This window comes from Microchirus variegatus, assembly GCF_963457635.1.
Source record: "Microchirus variegatus genome assembly, chromosome: 2".
NCBI lineage: Eukaryota > Metazoa > Chordata > Actinopteri > Pleuronectiformes > Soleidae > Microchirus > Microchirus variegatus.
In genome coordinates, this window is record NC_139803.1 from 29,818,184 (window position 1) to 29,836,363 (window position 18,180).

Below are 18,180 nucleotides of genomic sequence, written 5' to 3' on the forward strand. Positions count from 1 at the left end.
GAAAGACCCTTGTTCCAACCGGAGCTCGAACCCGAGTCTTCTTGCTGCAAATGCAGGTGCGCTAACCACAAGAAATGGTGTGTACTTCCCTTTTTTCATTTCTTTCCTAAGATTTATTTTCTCCCCACACAGACAACAGACTCAGCGTCATGGATCTATAGAAGTTAAACTAAATGAAATGAAATGATAAGTTCTTATAATACATCCATGCTCTGAGCCTACACATAAGACATTCATCCTCATCATGTCTCTCAATAATTGTCGCTTTTTCCAGTTTACACACAGAATCAATGCATTGTCTTTAATGGATGAAATTACAGCTGTACAAAATATTCACATGACTAATTTTGAATTTAACTTTACAGCACTGGAACACTGCGTGACGATATTCTCAGTCAAGCTTGTGTGACAGGTTTTATTAACCAAACCCAAACCAAATGCACAACAGTATACACAACTCTTCACTGTGTTAATCATGGCACATCCCTGTTTGATAAATAAAACAATAAAAACACATGTATGAAAACATATAATCTGAGTGAAGTGATACCCTCTGCTTTAACTTGTTAAAGTGCATATTCCCTTATGAAGAAGTGTGGATTAATGATGAAGGTCACAGATGAAGGTCATGCTGTGAAGGAGCAGGATGTGGAACAGAAGATGAGTGGATGATAGTCATGCATTTGTGCTCAGGGGCTTGCTTTAGACACATAAGTCACTATTACATGCTTTAAACAGCCTCGTTTGCCTACCACACCATTTACCCAATATCTTTTAAACTATACAGCAAATGGTAAATAATAAACCAGGGTAAAAATTGAATGTTCCTGTATACCTCGTCTCTAGTTATGTGTGAAATTATTCTGGCCTTAAAACTGATTAATAATGTTGTTGTATGGATGTGATAGCATCTGTCACACAGTGCAGCATGTGCAAAGTCCCTCCTATCTTTAGCTATGAATCATGAATCCACAAAGACATTAAAAAGGAGGCAGGTTTGCAAACAGAGCAGGATGCACAGGCGTCTGCTGTCGGTACAGGAGCAGATTGACATGATACAAGTCTGTGCACTTAACTTCAGGTGATAAGAAAGGTGGTGAATCATGTTGATATTGTTAGAGAGAGACACACATGCTTCCAGTTGAGATCTGATTTGTATATGAGCACAATTTGGTTAATTTGCTTCATGTTTTATGCCCGTGGTGTTCAGAATTACAGTTACTCAGCAACACGTACTTTCATTATAAAAACAAGTGTAATCTGAAGTGATTGACGGCTTTAGGACACAACTTATTATTCTTGTAGGGCAGTTCTGATCTTCTTGCCTTGTCATAACATGACGTTTTAGGCTCACTGTCTGTCAATGTCCGGATGCTTTCAGTGCATGAGAATTTGTTCTGTCAAAGGATCAATCCTGGAGAGAGGTTCAGTCAATGATTATGATTTTATGACAGCAGGGCGCTGATACGTTATAACACGGCTTAGTTATGTAACCTGAAGAGAAAGACAGAAGGGAGAGACAAAGAAAAACAATGGTTTTAATTGTGGTGCACACAGGAAAAGTAGACGTATCCCAACCAAACACACAGACACTGTTCACCTTGTGTATGTGAGGGGGCATCTCATCCTCAGAGCTCTCCTCTGGTACTGGGTCATGGTGCCGTGTTACTGCCTGAACTTCTTCTGCCCACCCTCCCATGGGGACGCGGGCCGACCTCACTACTCTCCCCCCTGCACCAAACGTGTCTGGGAGAAAACAGTGTGGTTGTTAAAATGTAATAGAATCATATTCATATGTATATGTATATGTATATGTATATGTATATGTATATGTCTATATATATATATATATATATATATGTATTTATATATATAGGTAACTGCAAACACCTGTAGTAGGTCCACTAAATCGCCGATGGCTACCATCCTGTGATGACGCTGCGTCCTGGCCCATGGTGCTACTGCTGCTGGCTGAAGCTGAGGAGGGAATGGTGTTCGGACTGGAAACTGTGGTGGGGAAGGTGTGTGAGTGGGGGAAATTCCTCGAAGGAGGGCTGGTGTGACTCCTCACTTCGTCGGGAATGCTGTCGCTGCTTTCGTCGCTCTCCTGCCTGTGCCAGGTGTGACGAGACATCTCACCGCGGGACTGCTGTTTATGAAGCTGCGAGGACAAAACACACAGGCGATATTACAGGTAATGGATCTCTCAGATATCATCAACTTTACAAGCCAGCCTCTCTGTATGTATTTACCTCATGCATGTAAAGTGCATGGATGCTCATCTCAGTGGAGGCGTACTCTGATAGGACCAAACTGGTGAGTTGACCCTCCCATGCACTGCTGCCTGAGCTCACAGTTCGAGCATCAGTCCTACATAGACGCAGAGAGGTTAGGATATAAAGATTAAAAAAAAACACAGGGATGAGGAGATGAAAAATAGAGAGCTGTAATCAAATAAATCTAAATATCAAATTCATAGGGTTACTTTCTTTTCTTTAATTTGATTCCCAATGAATATACACTGTTTAGAGATGCTTTCCATTACTAATATGGACTTTAAAACTAAATCTTTAACTTGTAATAAATATGCGATTAATTGCAATTTACTATAAAATTTATGTGATTAATTAAGCATAGAGAGGGATGACTTCCTTACCCAGAGCCTGCCATTGCCTTGCTCGTGGTTGACGTGTAGCAGCCAGCGCTCCTGTGAGCTGCACTCAGACTTCCTCTCAGGTGCAAACTGCCGCTGACTGGGGAAAGCGAGCACAAGGCAGACGCTCCGTCGCTGATGCCAGCTGCTGCATGATTGGTCAAAAAGCTTTCCTTGCCAAAATGAACAGAGCCCAGCGTAGTCGGACCTGTCAAGAGGTTTGCTATGAGGCTCTTCGGCTAAGAGTGAGAAAGAGAAAGAGTGGTTGACACAGAGATGCATCCCCTCTGAAAGAAAAAACGGAATGACCAGTAGCTTCACTCCGTACCTCAGACTCTGACAGTGAGAGTGGATGTGTGTCTGATGGAGCCCCAGTGGCCTCTCTGTGAATTCTTTCTTTCAGCTGGCTGATGAAGTGTGTTGTTTCTTGCGGAGGCTGCCACTGAGGGTTGGTGATGGCAAAGTGCATCAGAGACAACTCTGTCTTTCCGTCCTCTGCCTGTTGGTAGATAGAAGCTTCTGTCTTCCCCTCTGACATCCACTGGAGAGAGGGAGTGAAGTAATAAATCAGAGACACACAACGCTCCCCCATTCATAAAAAATTGATCATGAAAATAAATGTCTCTTCTGTAAGCATGTAAGTATACACATATTATGGCTGTCGCTCACCGCGGGGTGTCCGTGCTGCCTGATGTCCATCTGAGCAAAGGAGCAGGTGTCCCCCACGCCCACCACCTCCACGGTGAAATTCCTGAAGAAATCAATGATCTCCAGAGACTTTCGCCTCAGACAGAAGATGAGGATGATGGGAGTCACAACTGGACTCAGCAACTCCTCCAGAATAAAAACCTAGACAGAATTAGAGCATTATTTTATAGTTATTTTTATAACTGGATTCTGTATAGACAGTCGAGGACTGAGCAACTGAACATGGGATTGAAAAGTTGAAGTTTGTTTTGAGTGAGGTGTTGGAGATTTGTTGTGATTTAACTGTATAGTAAAGATTTTTAGGTTGCCATAAACGTTGTGACAACACAATTACAAACAGGAAGTATTAATCCCTTGGTACTCAAGATAACATTCTCTTGTATAGGGAGACACCTGACCTTTGGTCAGAAAGGGACAAAGACTTTTTACAATAATTACTCAGGATTCTTTTCTGGTTATAAGCCGAGCATGGACTCTTGTTCCATGCTGTGCCTCACTTTCTATGATATAATAACTTAAAAGAAGTATTGACACTTTAAGTTGGTGCAAATATAAATACTGAGTCTGGATTTCTTTGTTACTCACTGCTTTGTACTGGAAGAGCTGTGAGAACTGGTCACGGGTTTCATATCTATGTGCATTGCCCTGCCAGTGGTCAGGCATGTAGTGGATGTGAGCCAGGATAACTCGCAACAGCTGCTCAGGACAAAACACCATGTGCTTATCAGGAATAAATGACCTGAAGAAAGAGCGAGAGTGGTGAATCAGAATCTATCTAAATGTATGTGGAAAAATATGGATATATAATATATAAATATAAGAGGTATAGTTATACAGTATCTTCTCTGTTGGACCATAATGAAAATAGGCCTTTAAGTATTTTTTGACAAATCATTTTCTACTGATAAATATGTGCATTTCCCTTAAATTAATCATATGTATGTAGATAGATCAGAAGAGCAGACAGAGGAACATGTTCACATGAATCCTGACCTGCAGACTGTGACGCACACTCCCAGCAGTGTGATGGATGAGAGAACGTGTTCCACTGCCAGAACATCTTCATCATATATGGTCAGAGCAATGAGAACGGCCAGGAGAGACCCGGCGAAAAAAGCAACATTTTTAGCCACCACTGTCAGCAGAGGTGAGAGGAAACAGTTCATGTACTTGTTCGAAGCCTAGATAAAGAAAAAAAGAACATTATATTCATTCAAAAATCCTTTTAATATCATGTGATATTGTGCCACATGCAGCTTCAGAGCATCCGCTGTTGGAACATAAGCCAATTCACTGACCTTGTAGCCTTTGCTGAGGCGAGACATGAGCTCATGGTCCAGTTCATTGAAGTGACGCAGGTAACAGCGACCATAGAGAGACCAGCACCTCGCTCCCAGGGAACCAGGCTCTCGCTTAATCACCTGCACACAGACACACAACAACCTATCATCCAAGCACGAAAGGAAAAAGGAAGTTAATAGTTTGTGTCTCTGACTGCAGCTTTTACCTCAGTGTAACTGAAGAAGGCATAGAGAATCTGCCACACAAGAATGACCGGACACAGCAGCAGATTTGCAATGCCAATCCACAGGATACGAGACGCTAGCCGGTCAGCCAGCTCCAGCCTGTTGCCTCCTCGTTTGTACTCTGGTTTCAGGCTCCACTCATTCTCAAAGAGAGACCCTGCAGAGAAACATATATCATTTACACACACACATATATATATATATAAAATAGGTGATGAAATGTGTTCAACAAGGCAGAAGTGTGAATACACACAGACCTGGCCCCCAAAAGAAGATGAGCTCAAAATTATATTTGAGACCCCGGGTGTAGAATACGTACTCCCCAAGTACAGGAAGTCGAGATCGCACAGGAAGGAGTGATTTATTCACCATGGCAACCTTGAGAAATGGAGGAGGTTCTGGTTTAAATGTTGCAACACTTCCTTATGTTTACAAGCAGCTGTGATAAATTAATAATAAATTAATACTTTTACATTTAAACACCATGGAACACACCATATAGTTTTTAAAGCGAAGGATTCTGTGGTAAATGTCGAGCTCTGTGAGTTCCTTTTTGTGAATGCAAATCTGGTGTTCCTTCTGGATTTCCACTATCCTTGCCTGAACCTCCTGCCATGTTGCATAAGGCAGCTCTGACTGAGAAAAACAAGGACAGTGAAGAAAACAAAGTCTGTGTTATGATATGAGACTGGCATTAAAATCTAAATTTGTACAGTAATTTGACATTAGTCGTCTGTCTCTCTCACCATTGTCATCTTCAGGGCGTTGATATAGAAGGATCGGATCTCCCAGTAACAGCAGACATTGTAGATGAACTTGACCAGACGATGTAACCAGAAGACCCCAGAGATGATCAGCACAAACATCACAAACACGTTGTCCAGGATACTAGTGGAAAAAAAGCTTTATCAGTGACTACAGATTCTGTAGAGCAGAACTGTAGAAGGTAAAACAAAAAGGGGAATCGCAGCATTCAGCAAGAAACAAAAGGTGAATGTATTTTCCGTACACTGAAAATAACACATCATATCATGATGTTAGATAATCTACTTAAATGATCACGTGTCACTTTTTCTTTAAAAGGTGTGTCACAACATTCCTTAAGTTCAAATAACAAATGTTTTACTCACCGGGCACTGCAGACGTTCACTGGGAGAAAGGCATCAGGCAGAGTGACTTTAGATGAGTCAGTGTGATTTACAAACTTGTTGGCAAAGAGGATATCATAATCTACGCAGTTCGCTAAAAATACTGTAAAGCCGACCACAAACAGCAGTTGTCTGCAGAGGTGGAGAAACAGAAGGAAACATACATTTAATGCACAAAAACCATCATATGCTAATATTTGTAGATGGAAAGAATACATACACCAGTTCAAAGATCTCCCCCAGCAGCATACAGGTGAATCCATTCTTCTGATGCAGATTATAGACGTGCAGGACGTTAAGGACAAGGACGAATAGAGAAATATTTGAGTTGAGATGTCATAGCGTCCAGAGAATTTAGTGAATATTAAAATATATAAAAAAGGATATTCTCTGAAAGAACAGGTCCAGGTTTTCTATGTGGTGCCAGTGAGCTGTAAAGAAATATTTCTTATTAGTAAAGTGTTCCTGTATTCATCACTGCCTGTGATACTCTTTGATTATGCTTGTCGTACATTTGGCTCCTTCAGGCACATGCATCAGCAGGTTCTCCTCTCCAGGCGGAGAGTCACTGTAGGACGCCTCCAGACGCTGGTACTCGGTCTCAAAGTGTGCCATAATGACAGCAGCTTCAGTCTCACCAAGAAGACAAATCTACCGCCACATCCTTGAGAACAGAGACGAGAAACGGTGTTAAAGTCATAAAGAGAAATAGTTTATATAATGGGGGTGGATAGAGGTAATATACCTATAATAAATATATGTGATTCAATTGTAAATTGATTCCCCCCCACCCCTTTTGTATGTAATCTTCATCTTAAACATTATTATAATACAATATATTAGTCAAAAATACACCATGGTTACTGAATGAATAGATTTGCGGTTATTAAAAGGACACACCTTAGGTAACACATGCTTTATACTAGGTTTGATTTCAGCACAAAGGTAAAGTGAAGCTAAAGAAACACGCTTTACCTCCTTTTCAGCACAGCTAGTCCTCCACAGCTCCCATGTTTACTCAACATTCCCACCTTAAAAAAAGGGGAAGAGGAAGAGGAGAGAGATTCCCTGTGTTACAACACAAGAACACAGCAGACTGAGGGACGACACGAGGCTAAATCCACACAACATGTCTATGACAGCGGACTTTTCGTGACTACAAATGGTGATTAGTGCTGTGACAGAGCGAGGAAGTGTTGTTGTGTCGTGGATTGACAGCACAGGCCTGACTGCCTCCCACAAAACAACACAAAACAAACGTCACCTCCCAAATCCCGCCGCGTAGACTCACCTGTGTGTCGTCCGTGTGTTTACAGGGTCGGCTTTAAACACTAAACCCCCGCCGGGGATATTTTCCTCTATTTGTCTCCTAATAACGGCCTTGTTTTCGTTTTCTCTTTGCCAAAACGCGGTTACGACCCAGTTTCATTTTCCAAACAGCTAGCATAGTGTGTGACGTAGAGCACAGTTGAATGACAGCAGCGCTATCCAATCAGAGGGCGAGTAGACTGACGAACAGCTCAATCGACCAATCAGATTGGTTCAGAGGCGGGGTTTCGTCACAGTGCCGCACATAGAGCTGCGTTACCTCAGCCTGGCCCCTTGATATGATCTGTTGGCTCAAAACTTGAATTGAATTTGTGGCGAAATAAAAATGTTTAAAATCGATGTATTTTATTTAATTTTTTTAAAGAAAATGCTCTTGCAGCTCGTTTTCCTATGGGAAGGCAGTGCTTTCATTTATCCACACTTGGCTCATCATCTGTGTCCATCAACGCGAGTGTGACAAACATGGACGTCAATGAGGGAAAATATGAATATTTTGTGGATATGGCATATAAAAGGAGACTGATTGATTGGCAACATACAACACACCTGCTCATCTTCAAGACATACAGGTGTTTTCAATCAGCTGATGATTTATTGAATTCAACTAATTTCAACACTTCATGAAACACGAGACGGTAACACTGTTTGAAAGAAATATACAACCCACATTTTTTTTTATAATCACTTATGTAAATCTTTGATTTCCCATACTTTCACTAAGAAACACTGACATTGAATTCATTTCCAGCATTTTCATTGAGATGCATGAAATAAGCACAAAAAAAGTTGTGACTCAAATCGCTGGTTTGTCATTATAAAACCTTATCTCTTTGACAGTGGCATAAGACCGTACAGATGTATCTTTATACTTGGTGGCAGATAATGTGTGTAGAAATGAAAAGCCCTTTTCCTACTCTGCCATAAAGAATAATTTTTGATATTGTCTACATCTGGCATTGTCGAGAAAAAAATAAGAAACACCACAGCAAGATAACATATTGACAAACCTATCTAGGAGGTGCTGTTTGTAAAGCAGCACATGCTCAAAATTGCAATATTGTCACATTTAGGTCCAAACACTGTTTCAAAAAGTCATGTGAATTTTCTGAAAGTTACTTTAAGCAGGTTTACAATGATATTTGTTAACGTAGAAATGCATTCAATAGTTGAAATGAAATAATTAATGTTACACCTAAATGTTAAATCTTTCAGATGAAACTAATTTAGCCAATATGCAAATTCACACCCACTGGGAGTACCAAAATAAAAGCTCAAGCCATTCATAAAATCAAATGAATTGAAACCACCTTAGCGGGGGAAATAAACTTGAACATTGTGATAACTACCTAAAAACATGTTCAGAAGTGTTCTCACTCTGCCTGTTTTTACCAAGTATCCACCTGGCGGTAACTTGAGCATACTTGGGAAAGCCATGTATCCCAGAATGCATTTTGCCAGAACATGGCAGTAGAGAAAAAAAAAATGTTTCTGGTGTGCCAGAACACCGTTAAGATCATTTGACATAATTAGTCATTTAGAACTCAAAAATGTGGTTTGTGTATTAAGATGACACATTTTTTAGTTTGGCAGCGACGTTGAGCTGATCACTTCCAACAACGTTGCTGTCAGACTAAAATGCGTCATCTTAATACAAACCAAATTTTTGAATGCTATGACTACTTCCTTGCGTCAAGTGATCTCAACTGTTCCAGGACACCGAAAAATATTTTAGTTTTCTCTGCTGCCATGTTCTGGCAAAATGCATTCCGATACATGGCTTTCCCAAGCACGCTGAAGTCTCCACCCGATGCACACCTGGTAAAACAGACTGAGCGAGAACACTTCTGAACATGTTCTCACAATGTTTAAGTTTATTTACCCCGCTAAGGTGGTTTTAATTGATCTGATTCTATAAACTGCCTGACCTTGAGCTTTTATTTTGGTACTTCCAGTGAGTGTGAATTTGCATATTGGCTTAATATTTAGTTTCACCTGAAAGATTTAACATTTAGGTGCAACGTTATACATTTCCAAAGTAACAAATTGTTGTAAATGTGTTAAAAGTGACTTTCAGAAGATTCACACCTCTTTTCCAAACATTGTTTGAAGCCAAATGCGACAGAATATTGCAGTTATTTTCAGCATGTGCTGCTTTACAAATGGCACCTGATAAAAGGCGTCAGTTTTTCATATCGTTTATTTCAATAAAGGTCTTTTTTAGTTACTGCAACCTTACATCGTCATCATCCCAGCTGTCCTCAGAGAAGATGTTGTGCTGACGGGCTTTAAAGTTTTTCCTGAATTCTTCATCAAAATGTTCCAGGTCCTCCTCATGCAGCAGACCCTATGAGGAGCCAAACAGACAATTATACACAAGCAAATATGAAGCTGTGTGACAGATTTATGATGCATACACTTCATACCTTCGGCATGTACCCAAGGAGGTTTGTTGCATGGCGTTTGAGAAGTTGCTGCCTCTCTTCTTCGATGATCTGTCGCCGCAGCGCCTCCCTCTCCTGTTCCATCTCTCGTTCTCGAGCCTCCAGTTCCTTGAAGAAAAATATTGAAGTGTCATTATCAAAGCACTTTAGTATCCCTCTACTTTTAAACTGATTTCTAACGTTAATATATGAACCGCGTAGGGGTCACATATACCATGTCAGCCTGACTCTGCTGCCGCCTCTCCTCGATCAATTTCTCCACTTCACGTCTGTGCTCAAGTTGCTTCATGCGTCTTTTCTGGGCATTCATCTGCTCTATCCGATCATCCTCTGCAAACTTGGCCATCATTGATCTCCTGAAGGCCTCATCCTCCTGTTTCTCTGCCTGCCTCTGCATCTCTTTGAAAACCATCTGCTCCTGACGGTCCTGCTGCATCCTCAGCCTCTGTCTGATTTTCTTCTCCATGGCTTCCTGTTGGAGGAAAAGGTTTTAAATTTGAGTTTATATGTCAAAAGGTCAAGCTTGTTGAACTTTGTTCCATAACACTTACAATTTCTCTCAGCCTGTTGGCTTCTTCTTGCTCTTCTAAATAAAGTTCCTCCAGGACTCGCGCCATCTCCTCACGCTGCTTTTTCTCCACCTCAATCTTCTTAGACAGCTAGAGAAGACAGACATTCATGAGATTTGGTACAAGTTACAGAAACAAGTCATTGAAAAGTTAGAGCTGCCCATTTCCAAACCATTTTCTGAAGCTGCTCCTTTGCATCTTCCCGCTCCCTCATCTTGGCCATTCTGCTCTCCTCCACAAACTGCTGACGCTTCACAAACTCCATGATGCGTCTGTTCTCAGCCTCCATCCGTTCCTGCTCCATGCGTCTCCACTCGTCCTGCTGTCTCTTGAATTCTTCAATGTGCTGTTTAGTGGCTCTGACCTTCTCCATTTTCAACTGTCTCTCCCTTCAAAGTAGTACATGGTTTAGGTTTGTTTTATAAACTGTAGGAAAAAGAATTTATGCTGAAGAACTTACATTTGATCCTCCTCGTAAATCTTCTTGACAATCGCATCCACCAGCAGCTTCTCTCTGAGGAATTCCTCGTAGGCCTCTTGCTTCTTACGCTCCTTCTCCAGAAGCTGATGTTCCAGTTCCTTTTGATACTGCGCCCTCTCCTGGTGGCATTTCTGCTCCAGCATCTGCTGCTCAATGTCCCCTTGCTCGCGTTCGCTCTTCATTTTACGGGCAAGGTCTGCCTCCTCACGCTAGTGACAGAACAAAAACAAGTCTCTGAAATGAAGTCTCCCTTAATTGTTAAAATGTAATAAAGTATCTTAATCCATATGATTAACAAGGCTGAGTGAACAGTCTAAACAAGGAGTGCTTTAAAATCCACATGAATTCCATTCAGTAAATTGAAAACCTGAAACTGTTTGAGTGCTCACCATAGTCTCAAACCTCATCGCTTCCTTTTCTGCCATCTGTGCTGCCCGTTCCTTGTTCATATAAGCAGAATCCAGCTTTGACCTCAAGTCTCTGAGTTCCAAGCTGAAAAGGTTTCAAAAGATTAGAGCAGAAAAAGAGAGCCCGCACAACAGTGAAATCACAGTTATTGCAACTTGGAATACACATGCACAGTACGTCATGGTAAGTGTGTTTACCTGTTCTCTATGATTTGCTGCTTTGTTTTCTCTTCTCTTTGCTTTTCAAAGTTGATGCGGGAGAGCTCTTTAGCTATTCTCTCCTCCTGCTCAAGTTGCTTTGCTCTGTTTATTCGGTCCTCCTCAGCCTGAAAGTCAACCATTATTATTGAGGCAACATGCCAACGTTATGGTTATGTCAAACTTTTGATTCTGGTCTCTTGTTCAATTGGTGATCATCAATAAAAAGTTAATCTTTAAATTAACTATTGTCACTTTATTATTCGGTTCACATACGTTAAGTGTCTACATCAAATAGTCCTTATTTCAAAAACGGGTTAATGTTAATTAGTCTCACTTAAAACGCTGTGTGTATGTCCCGTTTTATCCTGAGAAGAACTTTGACATTACTTTGTATAAATGGTGCTATAAAGTCTGAAATCAATGAGAAAACCATCCACTAGTGTGGTCTTCAGAGTGCAGGTAGTGTCAGACTGTACCTTGAGCACAGTGCTCTCTATGTCCCGGTCTCGGAGCTGCTCCTGCATATGGCGCAGGTTTCTCCTCGTCTCAAAGCTGTCCTCCTCCCGCAGACAGGCCAGTAGCTGCCGCTCTCGGTCCACGCGCTGGGCCTCCTGCAGCCTCCGCTGCTCCTGACTCTGCCGCTGGGAGCGGATCCTCTCCTGCTGCTGGTTGTACGTCCTGTTACGACTCTGTTCAGATACAGGTAAAAAAAAACACGGAACAAGCACAATTAAACACAGCATTAAGCTAGTCCAGGTAACATCGCGGTGCATCCGCGCGCATATAGCAGCCAGGCTAACGTTAGCGTCCGTTTACCATGTTTGTGGTGGTTTCCGCTGACTTCAGCCTCCTTTTACTCGTCTTTCATTAAACTCTGTAACTTGTGAACAACCTTAGGTGACTTTCGACGGCGTGGAGGGACAGTAAAGCGAGGGTTTCAACACTTGTTTGGAATGTCGTTGTCCTGGGAACGCCGCGTCACTCGCCGCGCAACCAATGAGCGTTATCACTTCCGGTTAAATCAAACAGTGCGCCGGCGGTTTTGGCAAAATATAAAATTAGTATCGGTTTGTTTTTTTGAATGTGAAAAATCTAAAAATTCTAGTACAATCTAGTACACGAATAACTAATAATAGAAAACACTTGATTATCGTGGCAAATTATCCAGCCATTATAGTGATCTGCGTAACTTAATCTGGTCTGATTGGGATTAGGCTTCGTTCAACTTAATCCAGTGGATAGAGTCTGTCAGAGCAAAGCTCGTCAGCTGATTATTAAGCAGATGAACGTGCTGGATAATTTAATCTGGTGGCATAAACAAACAAGTAAATCAATCTGGGGGTAATGAAAGACAATTCAAAACACAACCAGATGCCTGCACAAAGTTAGACAAACTACTTTTTCTTCAATTTCTGCCAAAAGAAAATATAAAAACTTTAGAAGTTTGAACCTGTATCTGATTTTTTGATACTTCAATTTTAACCGTAAGAGTTCTAATTATCACACATAAAACAAGCCATTTCACCAACTGCCTCACAGACACTGGTATTACTGTAGTTTGTCTATAAACATGTTTGCTTTTCTGCAGGTTTGTTACGACTCACCTAAGGAACCAAACGTAGGACACGGACAGGTGGATATGGAGTGGAGAATGTTTGAGGAGATCTGGTGGCGACGACTGGAAGGAGGGCCATTGCTGGAGAAGCGAAACCGGAGGCAGACAAGCAGTGATCCTGGGAGATGAAGAGAACAGGTCATAAACAAAACACAAAAACACTTTAAATTTGCAAATGAATAGTTTGGCCTGACATATACTACCACAGAGGTTGAGACAACAAACTGGACAAGTGGCTGAAGAGCTGGGGTAGATATACTGCAAGGTTGATGAACTGATGAGAGGCAGGTGTGCAGACTGGGAGTGGTGATGAGCTGATCATGGACAGGTGTGCAGGGTGAGTGGAGCTGGGAGCCACGCCCACACACAGAAGGTGAGGCTCAGCACAACCACGACAAGGTGATTCAAGATTCTTTATTATCATTCCAATATTTCAGTCTCTGAGTGATATTTTCTCCTCCATCGTCGCATCCTCACAGTTGGAGGAGAGGAGGTGAAACTTTGCTCTGCTGACATGGCACTAATAGATTAATATTTAATATTTGTCTGTGGTGCTAAACGGTGGCAGCGTGCACTTCATGCTCCGATGATTGTAATTATTGTAACTTCAAACGCTCACTGTCCTCCTCACACTGAACCTTCTTCTTCACTCGACTTCTTTTTGTCTGAAATGTGGTTTCATGATGCATGAGTCATATACGGATCAGGTGACACCATTATGTCACTCTGTGTGTGTGTGTGTGTGTGTGTGTGTGTGTGTGTGTGTGTGTGTGTGTGTGTGTGTGTGTGTGTGTGTGTTCGTATTATAGACGTGAATGCATGAATCACTGTGATGATCCTCTGGGAGTGAACTCTGACACCAGATTCATCCCAGTGACGCTTGATATTCTGTATTTTTTTTAATTTCCACCATCTGTGTAACACATTTTTTTTATTTTACCAGTAATGAAATCAATATTTTTCTTTATTATCTGTCATATTATTTACTATTTTTACCAGTAATTCTGCTCATGTCCCTGCCTCCCTATCTCTTTGTCCTGACTCCATCCAGACTTGGCTCGATATTGTACATAAATTGATAATGTGCGCATCGTTTGTCCACACACGCTGACGCCCTTGAAACTGGCTTACCAGGCAGAGAGGTTATTGATCAATAATGGCAAAGTATTAACAATCGATACAGATGAAAATATGGCAGCGTGTGTGACGACTGATAGAAATCAGCTGAAGGTATATGGGGAGGGGATAAAATTATGGGAGGACATTTGATTAGTAGTTTTCTTTCATGTTCACCATGGAGATGTAACGGAAAGAGCTTTTTCCTCCCTGTTTACAGTCTTTAAGATAAGCTTAGCTAATGGGATGTTTTCTATCATTTCAAATCTTGTCTCTATAGATATGTTTCTCATAATGGGAACTATTTTATTGAGCAGCAGAATCTTCGACTTAAGGTTTTTTAGAGTAGATAAAGCTCCAGTTCTCAGATACGTGACTGCAGTTTTCACTCAGTCTGTAGGATGTCCATGATGTCCTTGATGTCCATAATGTCCGTGATGTCCATGGACTAAAGGATAACATTCAAATGACACATTTATAAAAACCTGGTTTTCCCTTCATTTTTTAGTCGAGAAACATAGTGCGTGGTTTATGTTTATTGAGTTTAATATTATGAGCAATTCAAAGTAAATTAAATCAGAGACACTAAATAGCCTCAATCATCAGTGTTATATCTCCACAAGAGTGTGTGTGTGAGACCTTAATTAAGATTGATGAAAATGAAAATTAGGTTTTAATAAAGCTTGCTGTGGTTTTTATAACAACACATAATTCTTGTCACCTCAGGGTCATTGTCAGGGGTAATGAAATAAAATAATGGTGATGTCTAATAAAAGAAATATAATTTGTTAAACATCCACCCAATAATTGCAAAACAACATTCTAGAAAATGTAATAGATTTCACACAAATAGCATCAATTTGTCCACACACAATCTGTCTTTGTTTCTCTTTAACCATTCTAGATAAAGGAGAACTTGTTGAGAAGCAGATTTGACCCTCAGGCCTCGTTTTGGATTGTTCCATTTTTACCAGCACGCTATAGTGCCAATGAGGGACGTTTCACACTGGCTTTTCTCTTCTTCTCTGCAGCGCTTTAATCCGGCGTGTCCTCTCAGACGGACGTAAACAGATGTGTCTGGAGTACGAGGGTCAGGTCACACAAGAGGAGCGACTGAGAGAGAAGGAAGGTAATGAATGAGGAGAGATTTATGGACGCTCCGGCTGTAAAAACTGATTGGCTATGACACCATGAGTGATGCCTGTTAGCTCGTGCACTCATACACACACACGCCACTTAGATAAAATGACATGCTTCAGATTAAGTGCATGTTAGTCTTATTTGTCAGGATTCTCCACACTTACATGAAGACTCAGCAGCCATGGATGAGCGGACTCGGTCTGAGCTCCTCAGTAATGTGTCTGCGTTTCACCTAGAGAGGGACTATTGACGATTTGTCCTCTGCACACACACTTCCTTGTGATTTACACCCAACACCACACACACAGTATATGCAGAGTAACAGTAATAGGAGAGGGCGACATCAAGGAGAAAGACAACGATCAGATGAGTAAGCAGAGTTCTGCTCTTGATTCGTACCCACATTTCACTGCAGAGGGTCACTCAGTCCTGGTCTTGTCCTGCTAATAAAAATTTAATGTCCTGGACTTCCTAATGTCTGTGTGTGTGCACGCGCGTTCCCGTACACATGTGCATGTCAGACAAGATTGGGTCGATGGCTTTTAGCCATGTAATTACGAGTACATCCCCCCACCCACCTTCTCCTTTTCTCTCCAGGGACATTTCTGTGCAGATCTGTAGCTGTTGCATTTTGTCCTCTGACTTCCACGCTGCAGACCTACATCTAAAATATATTCAGGTTTGTTTTGGTTCACCTTGAAATAGCAGTATAGATGTGTTTAGACAGTAGGATGTTAGGCTACAATTTTATGGAAAAAATTGCGTTTTAATTAGTGTACCTTACCTTTAGGGCTTTATTCATTCAGTCATTCATTCATTTATTCATCTTCTACCGCTTTGGTGCTAATCCCAACTGACATAGCATTTTCTGCATGTTTTTGGACTGGAAACTGGAGAACCCTGAAAAAACACATATGCACACAATGAGAACATGCAGACTCCATGCTGAAAGGTTCTGCATTTTTGTCAGTTATCATCTAAATGGAACTGACCTGTATTTAAGAAGAGCTGAATCTAATGAATAAGACCATTAAGTCCTCAGTAAAATGTTAAGCGATTTTACGACATTATTCTATAGACTTCATTCAAACTAACTTTTTGAGCGCCCTCTGGTGGCTACTCAATATATTTTTGTTCATCCTTTGAGCCGGAAGACTACATCTAGTTTTTATGTACCTGCAATGTGTATGAGCGTGACTGTGTTAACAGACTTTTCTCTTCCCTTAAGGCCAATTCATATTGGAGATTATATAAAGATCAGGTCTCATTTCCTGAGTGTTATTTATGTGTGTATGTGTGTGTGTGTGTGTGTGTGTGGGGGGGGGGTGCCCGTATCCCCTGCGGACATACACACACATGAAACAAAAACGGGGGGCCCCATTGTTGGGTCTAGCTTTTGGACTGTCTCAATGATAAAGATGGGAGGCACAGCTAAATAATACTTCCACACATGCATGCAGGATCCCCCCCCCTCCTCTCTTTAAACCTCCAGGGCTCCAGGGGGAACAGGCTGAGCCTCACAATGCTTCACACCAGAGAGGCCTCTGCCTGCTGGGCTGCTGATAGCTGCACCTGGCCCCTGCGGCCCACTCTTCTGAAAGCCCACACAGTCCACATCCCATAAACCAGCTGTCTATCTTATTTCTATCTCATTCACACAAGCTGGTGTCTCCAGAGATGACACTGTGTGTTATCCTGCTTGACACTTTGTGTTGTTTTCATCCTCACCCTCACTGTGTCCTGCTCTGGTGAATCTGTGGGTGCAGCGTGTGTTGTGTGAGGTATCGTTTTTCACCCTGGACTTACACCTCCTCCTCCTCCTCCTCCTGTGCCATGAGGGTTAGGCTTTTAACCAAAAAGATCATACAGAAATATTAACTCTCCGCGCCCCCCTTCTCACTCCTTCTCTTTGTGATGTAGAGGAGCATGAGAGTCAGGAGCACTGACAGCACTCGCCTCGTGGCTAATTTAGACATCACTTCAATGAGTGTTGTGGGATTTCTTCCTTTACGTGACTTTGCTGGCTCTTCATATCGACCCCACCCTTTCATATTTCAATGACATCTTTATTATGTGCTAGAAAGCTCTTGCTGATCATATTTAGTCAGAAAACCTTTTAGTTAGTGCATCAATGATCATAAATAAAGTCTAAATCTTAGGTTTTATAGTTTAATTACTTGAGATGTGACTGTTGAATCTTCTATATAATATCAACTACAGTTTACAGACATGGTAATGTCCTCCTGAAGCCAATGAAGAATTATGATTATATTAAATAGCCACTAGGGGGCGACTCTGAATGGAAGTGCACACTGGATTGACTGAAATGCCCTTTAAGGAGATGCTAAATGTGTAGACACAATTATTGTGTGAATAGTTTTCCATCTCCCCTGTATGTAAGCTGACACACTGCTGCTGCTGCTGCTGTTGACATGTCTGGTTCACTTCAGTATCAACACCTGTAATTGGGCCAAGTGGGACAGATGCTCTGTCATCTCTTCTGTTTCTTTCCCCCCAAAACACATGGACTTTAGCTGACCGACTTAAAGTAAAGTTTTAAACCTACACCTGATGTGTGTAAATATGTCTTTATATAGTATAGAAGGAGTATAGTTCACTGGAAAGACCAATGTCTATGTTTATGAGGAACGTGTTGACCTTGTGAGGTCATTTGTCTGGTCCTCACGTTGTTTAAGTGTTGGTTTTAGTAATTTGGATGTAATGGTTATATGCAGGTTAGGGGCTAGGACGTGCATGACGTCTGTTAGTGTACTTATCTTCATTTTTGGTCCTCCATCTTTGTGAGGACCAAAAACTTAAGTACCTGAGGAAGTGAGGACATTCTG

At 41.5% G+C, this 18,180-nt stretch overlaps 2 protein-coding genes across 4 annotated transcripts; both read right to left on the reverse strand.

Annotated features, from left to right (window-relative positions):
* Positions 1 to 317: 317 nt before the first annotated feature.
* atg9a (ATG9 autophagy related 9 homolog A) lies at positions 318 to 7,464 on the reverse strand. Of its 3 annotated transcripts, XM_083910857.1 has the most exons (21): positions 7,327 to 7,464; positions 7,011 to 7,066; positions 6,548 to 6,699; positions 6,423 to 6,466; positions 6,256 to 6,320; positions 6,018 to 6,167; positions 5,634 to 5,775; positions 5,383 to 5,523; positions 5,145 to 5,265; positions 4,869 to 5,044; positions 4,660 to 4,782; positions 4,355 to 4,542; positions 3,947 to 4,100; positions 3,323 to 3,502; positions 2,982 to 3,194; positions 2,862 to 2,892; positions 2,657 to 2,753; positions 2,253 to 2,370; positions 1,891 to 2,161; positions 1,601 to 1,746; positions 318 to 1,494 (listed from the first exon to the last, which is right to left on the reverse strand). In XM_083910857.1, exons 3-21 carry the CDS (start codon positions 6,648 to 6,650, stop codon positions 1,486 to 1,488), a joined length of 2,472 nt encoding a protein of 823 aa, XP_083766983.1. In that variant the 5' UTR covers positions 6,651 to 6,699; positions 7,011 to 7,066; positions 7,327 to 7,464; the 3' UTR covers positions 318 to 1,485. The 3 variants fall into 3 exon arrangements, with proteins under 3 accessions (XP_083766983.1, XP_083766981.1, XP_083766982.1); XM_083910855.1 differs by having other exon boundaries at positions 319 to 1,494; positions 2,657 to 2,892; XM_083910856.1 differs by lacking the exon at positions 7,327 to 7,464 and having other exon boundaries at positions 319 to 1,494; positions 2,657 to 2,892; positions 7,011 to 7,096.
* A 2,084-nt stretch (positions 7,465 to 9,548) lies between these two features.
* On the reverse strand, positions 9,549 to 14,639 carry mns1 (meiosis-specific nuclear structural 1; the record flags this gene model as incomplete). The annotated part of the gene is made up of 13 exons (XM_083906421.1): positions 9,549 to 9,708; positions 9,788 to 9,913; positions 10,020 to 10,277; positions 10,357 to 10,464; positions 10,547 to 10,763; positions 10,835 to 11,064; positions 11,245 to 11,347; positions 11,461 to 11,588; positions 11,940 to 12,152; positions 12,862 to 12,875; positions 13,068 to 13,196; positions 13,304 to 13,425; positions 14,584 to 14,639. The coding sequence occupies 13 exons, from the start codon at positions 14,637 to 14,639 to the stop codon at positions 9,586 to 9,588; spliced, it is 1,827 nt and encodes a 608-aa protein (XP_083762547.1). The 3' UTR covers positions 9,549 to 9,585.
* Between the last annotated feature and the right edge of the window lie 3,541 nt (positions 14,640 to 18,180).

Bases quoted from the DNA above. Each gene is read 5' to 3' on its own strand.
- atg9a (XM_083910855.1), bottom strand. From the start codon at position 6,650: ATGGCACACTTTGAGACCGAGTACCAGCGTCTGGAGGCGTCCTACAGT. The intron at 6,321-6,422 runs ATATCCTTTTTT...AACGTCCTGCAC, and splicing joins TGGACCTGTTCTTTCAGAGA to GTCTATAATCTGCATCAGAA. The intron at 4,543-4,659 runs GTCAGTGAATTG...TTCTTTATCTAG, and splicing joins GCCTCAGCAAAGGCTACAAG to GCTTCGAACAAGTACATGAA.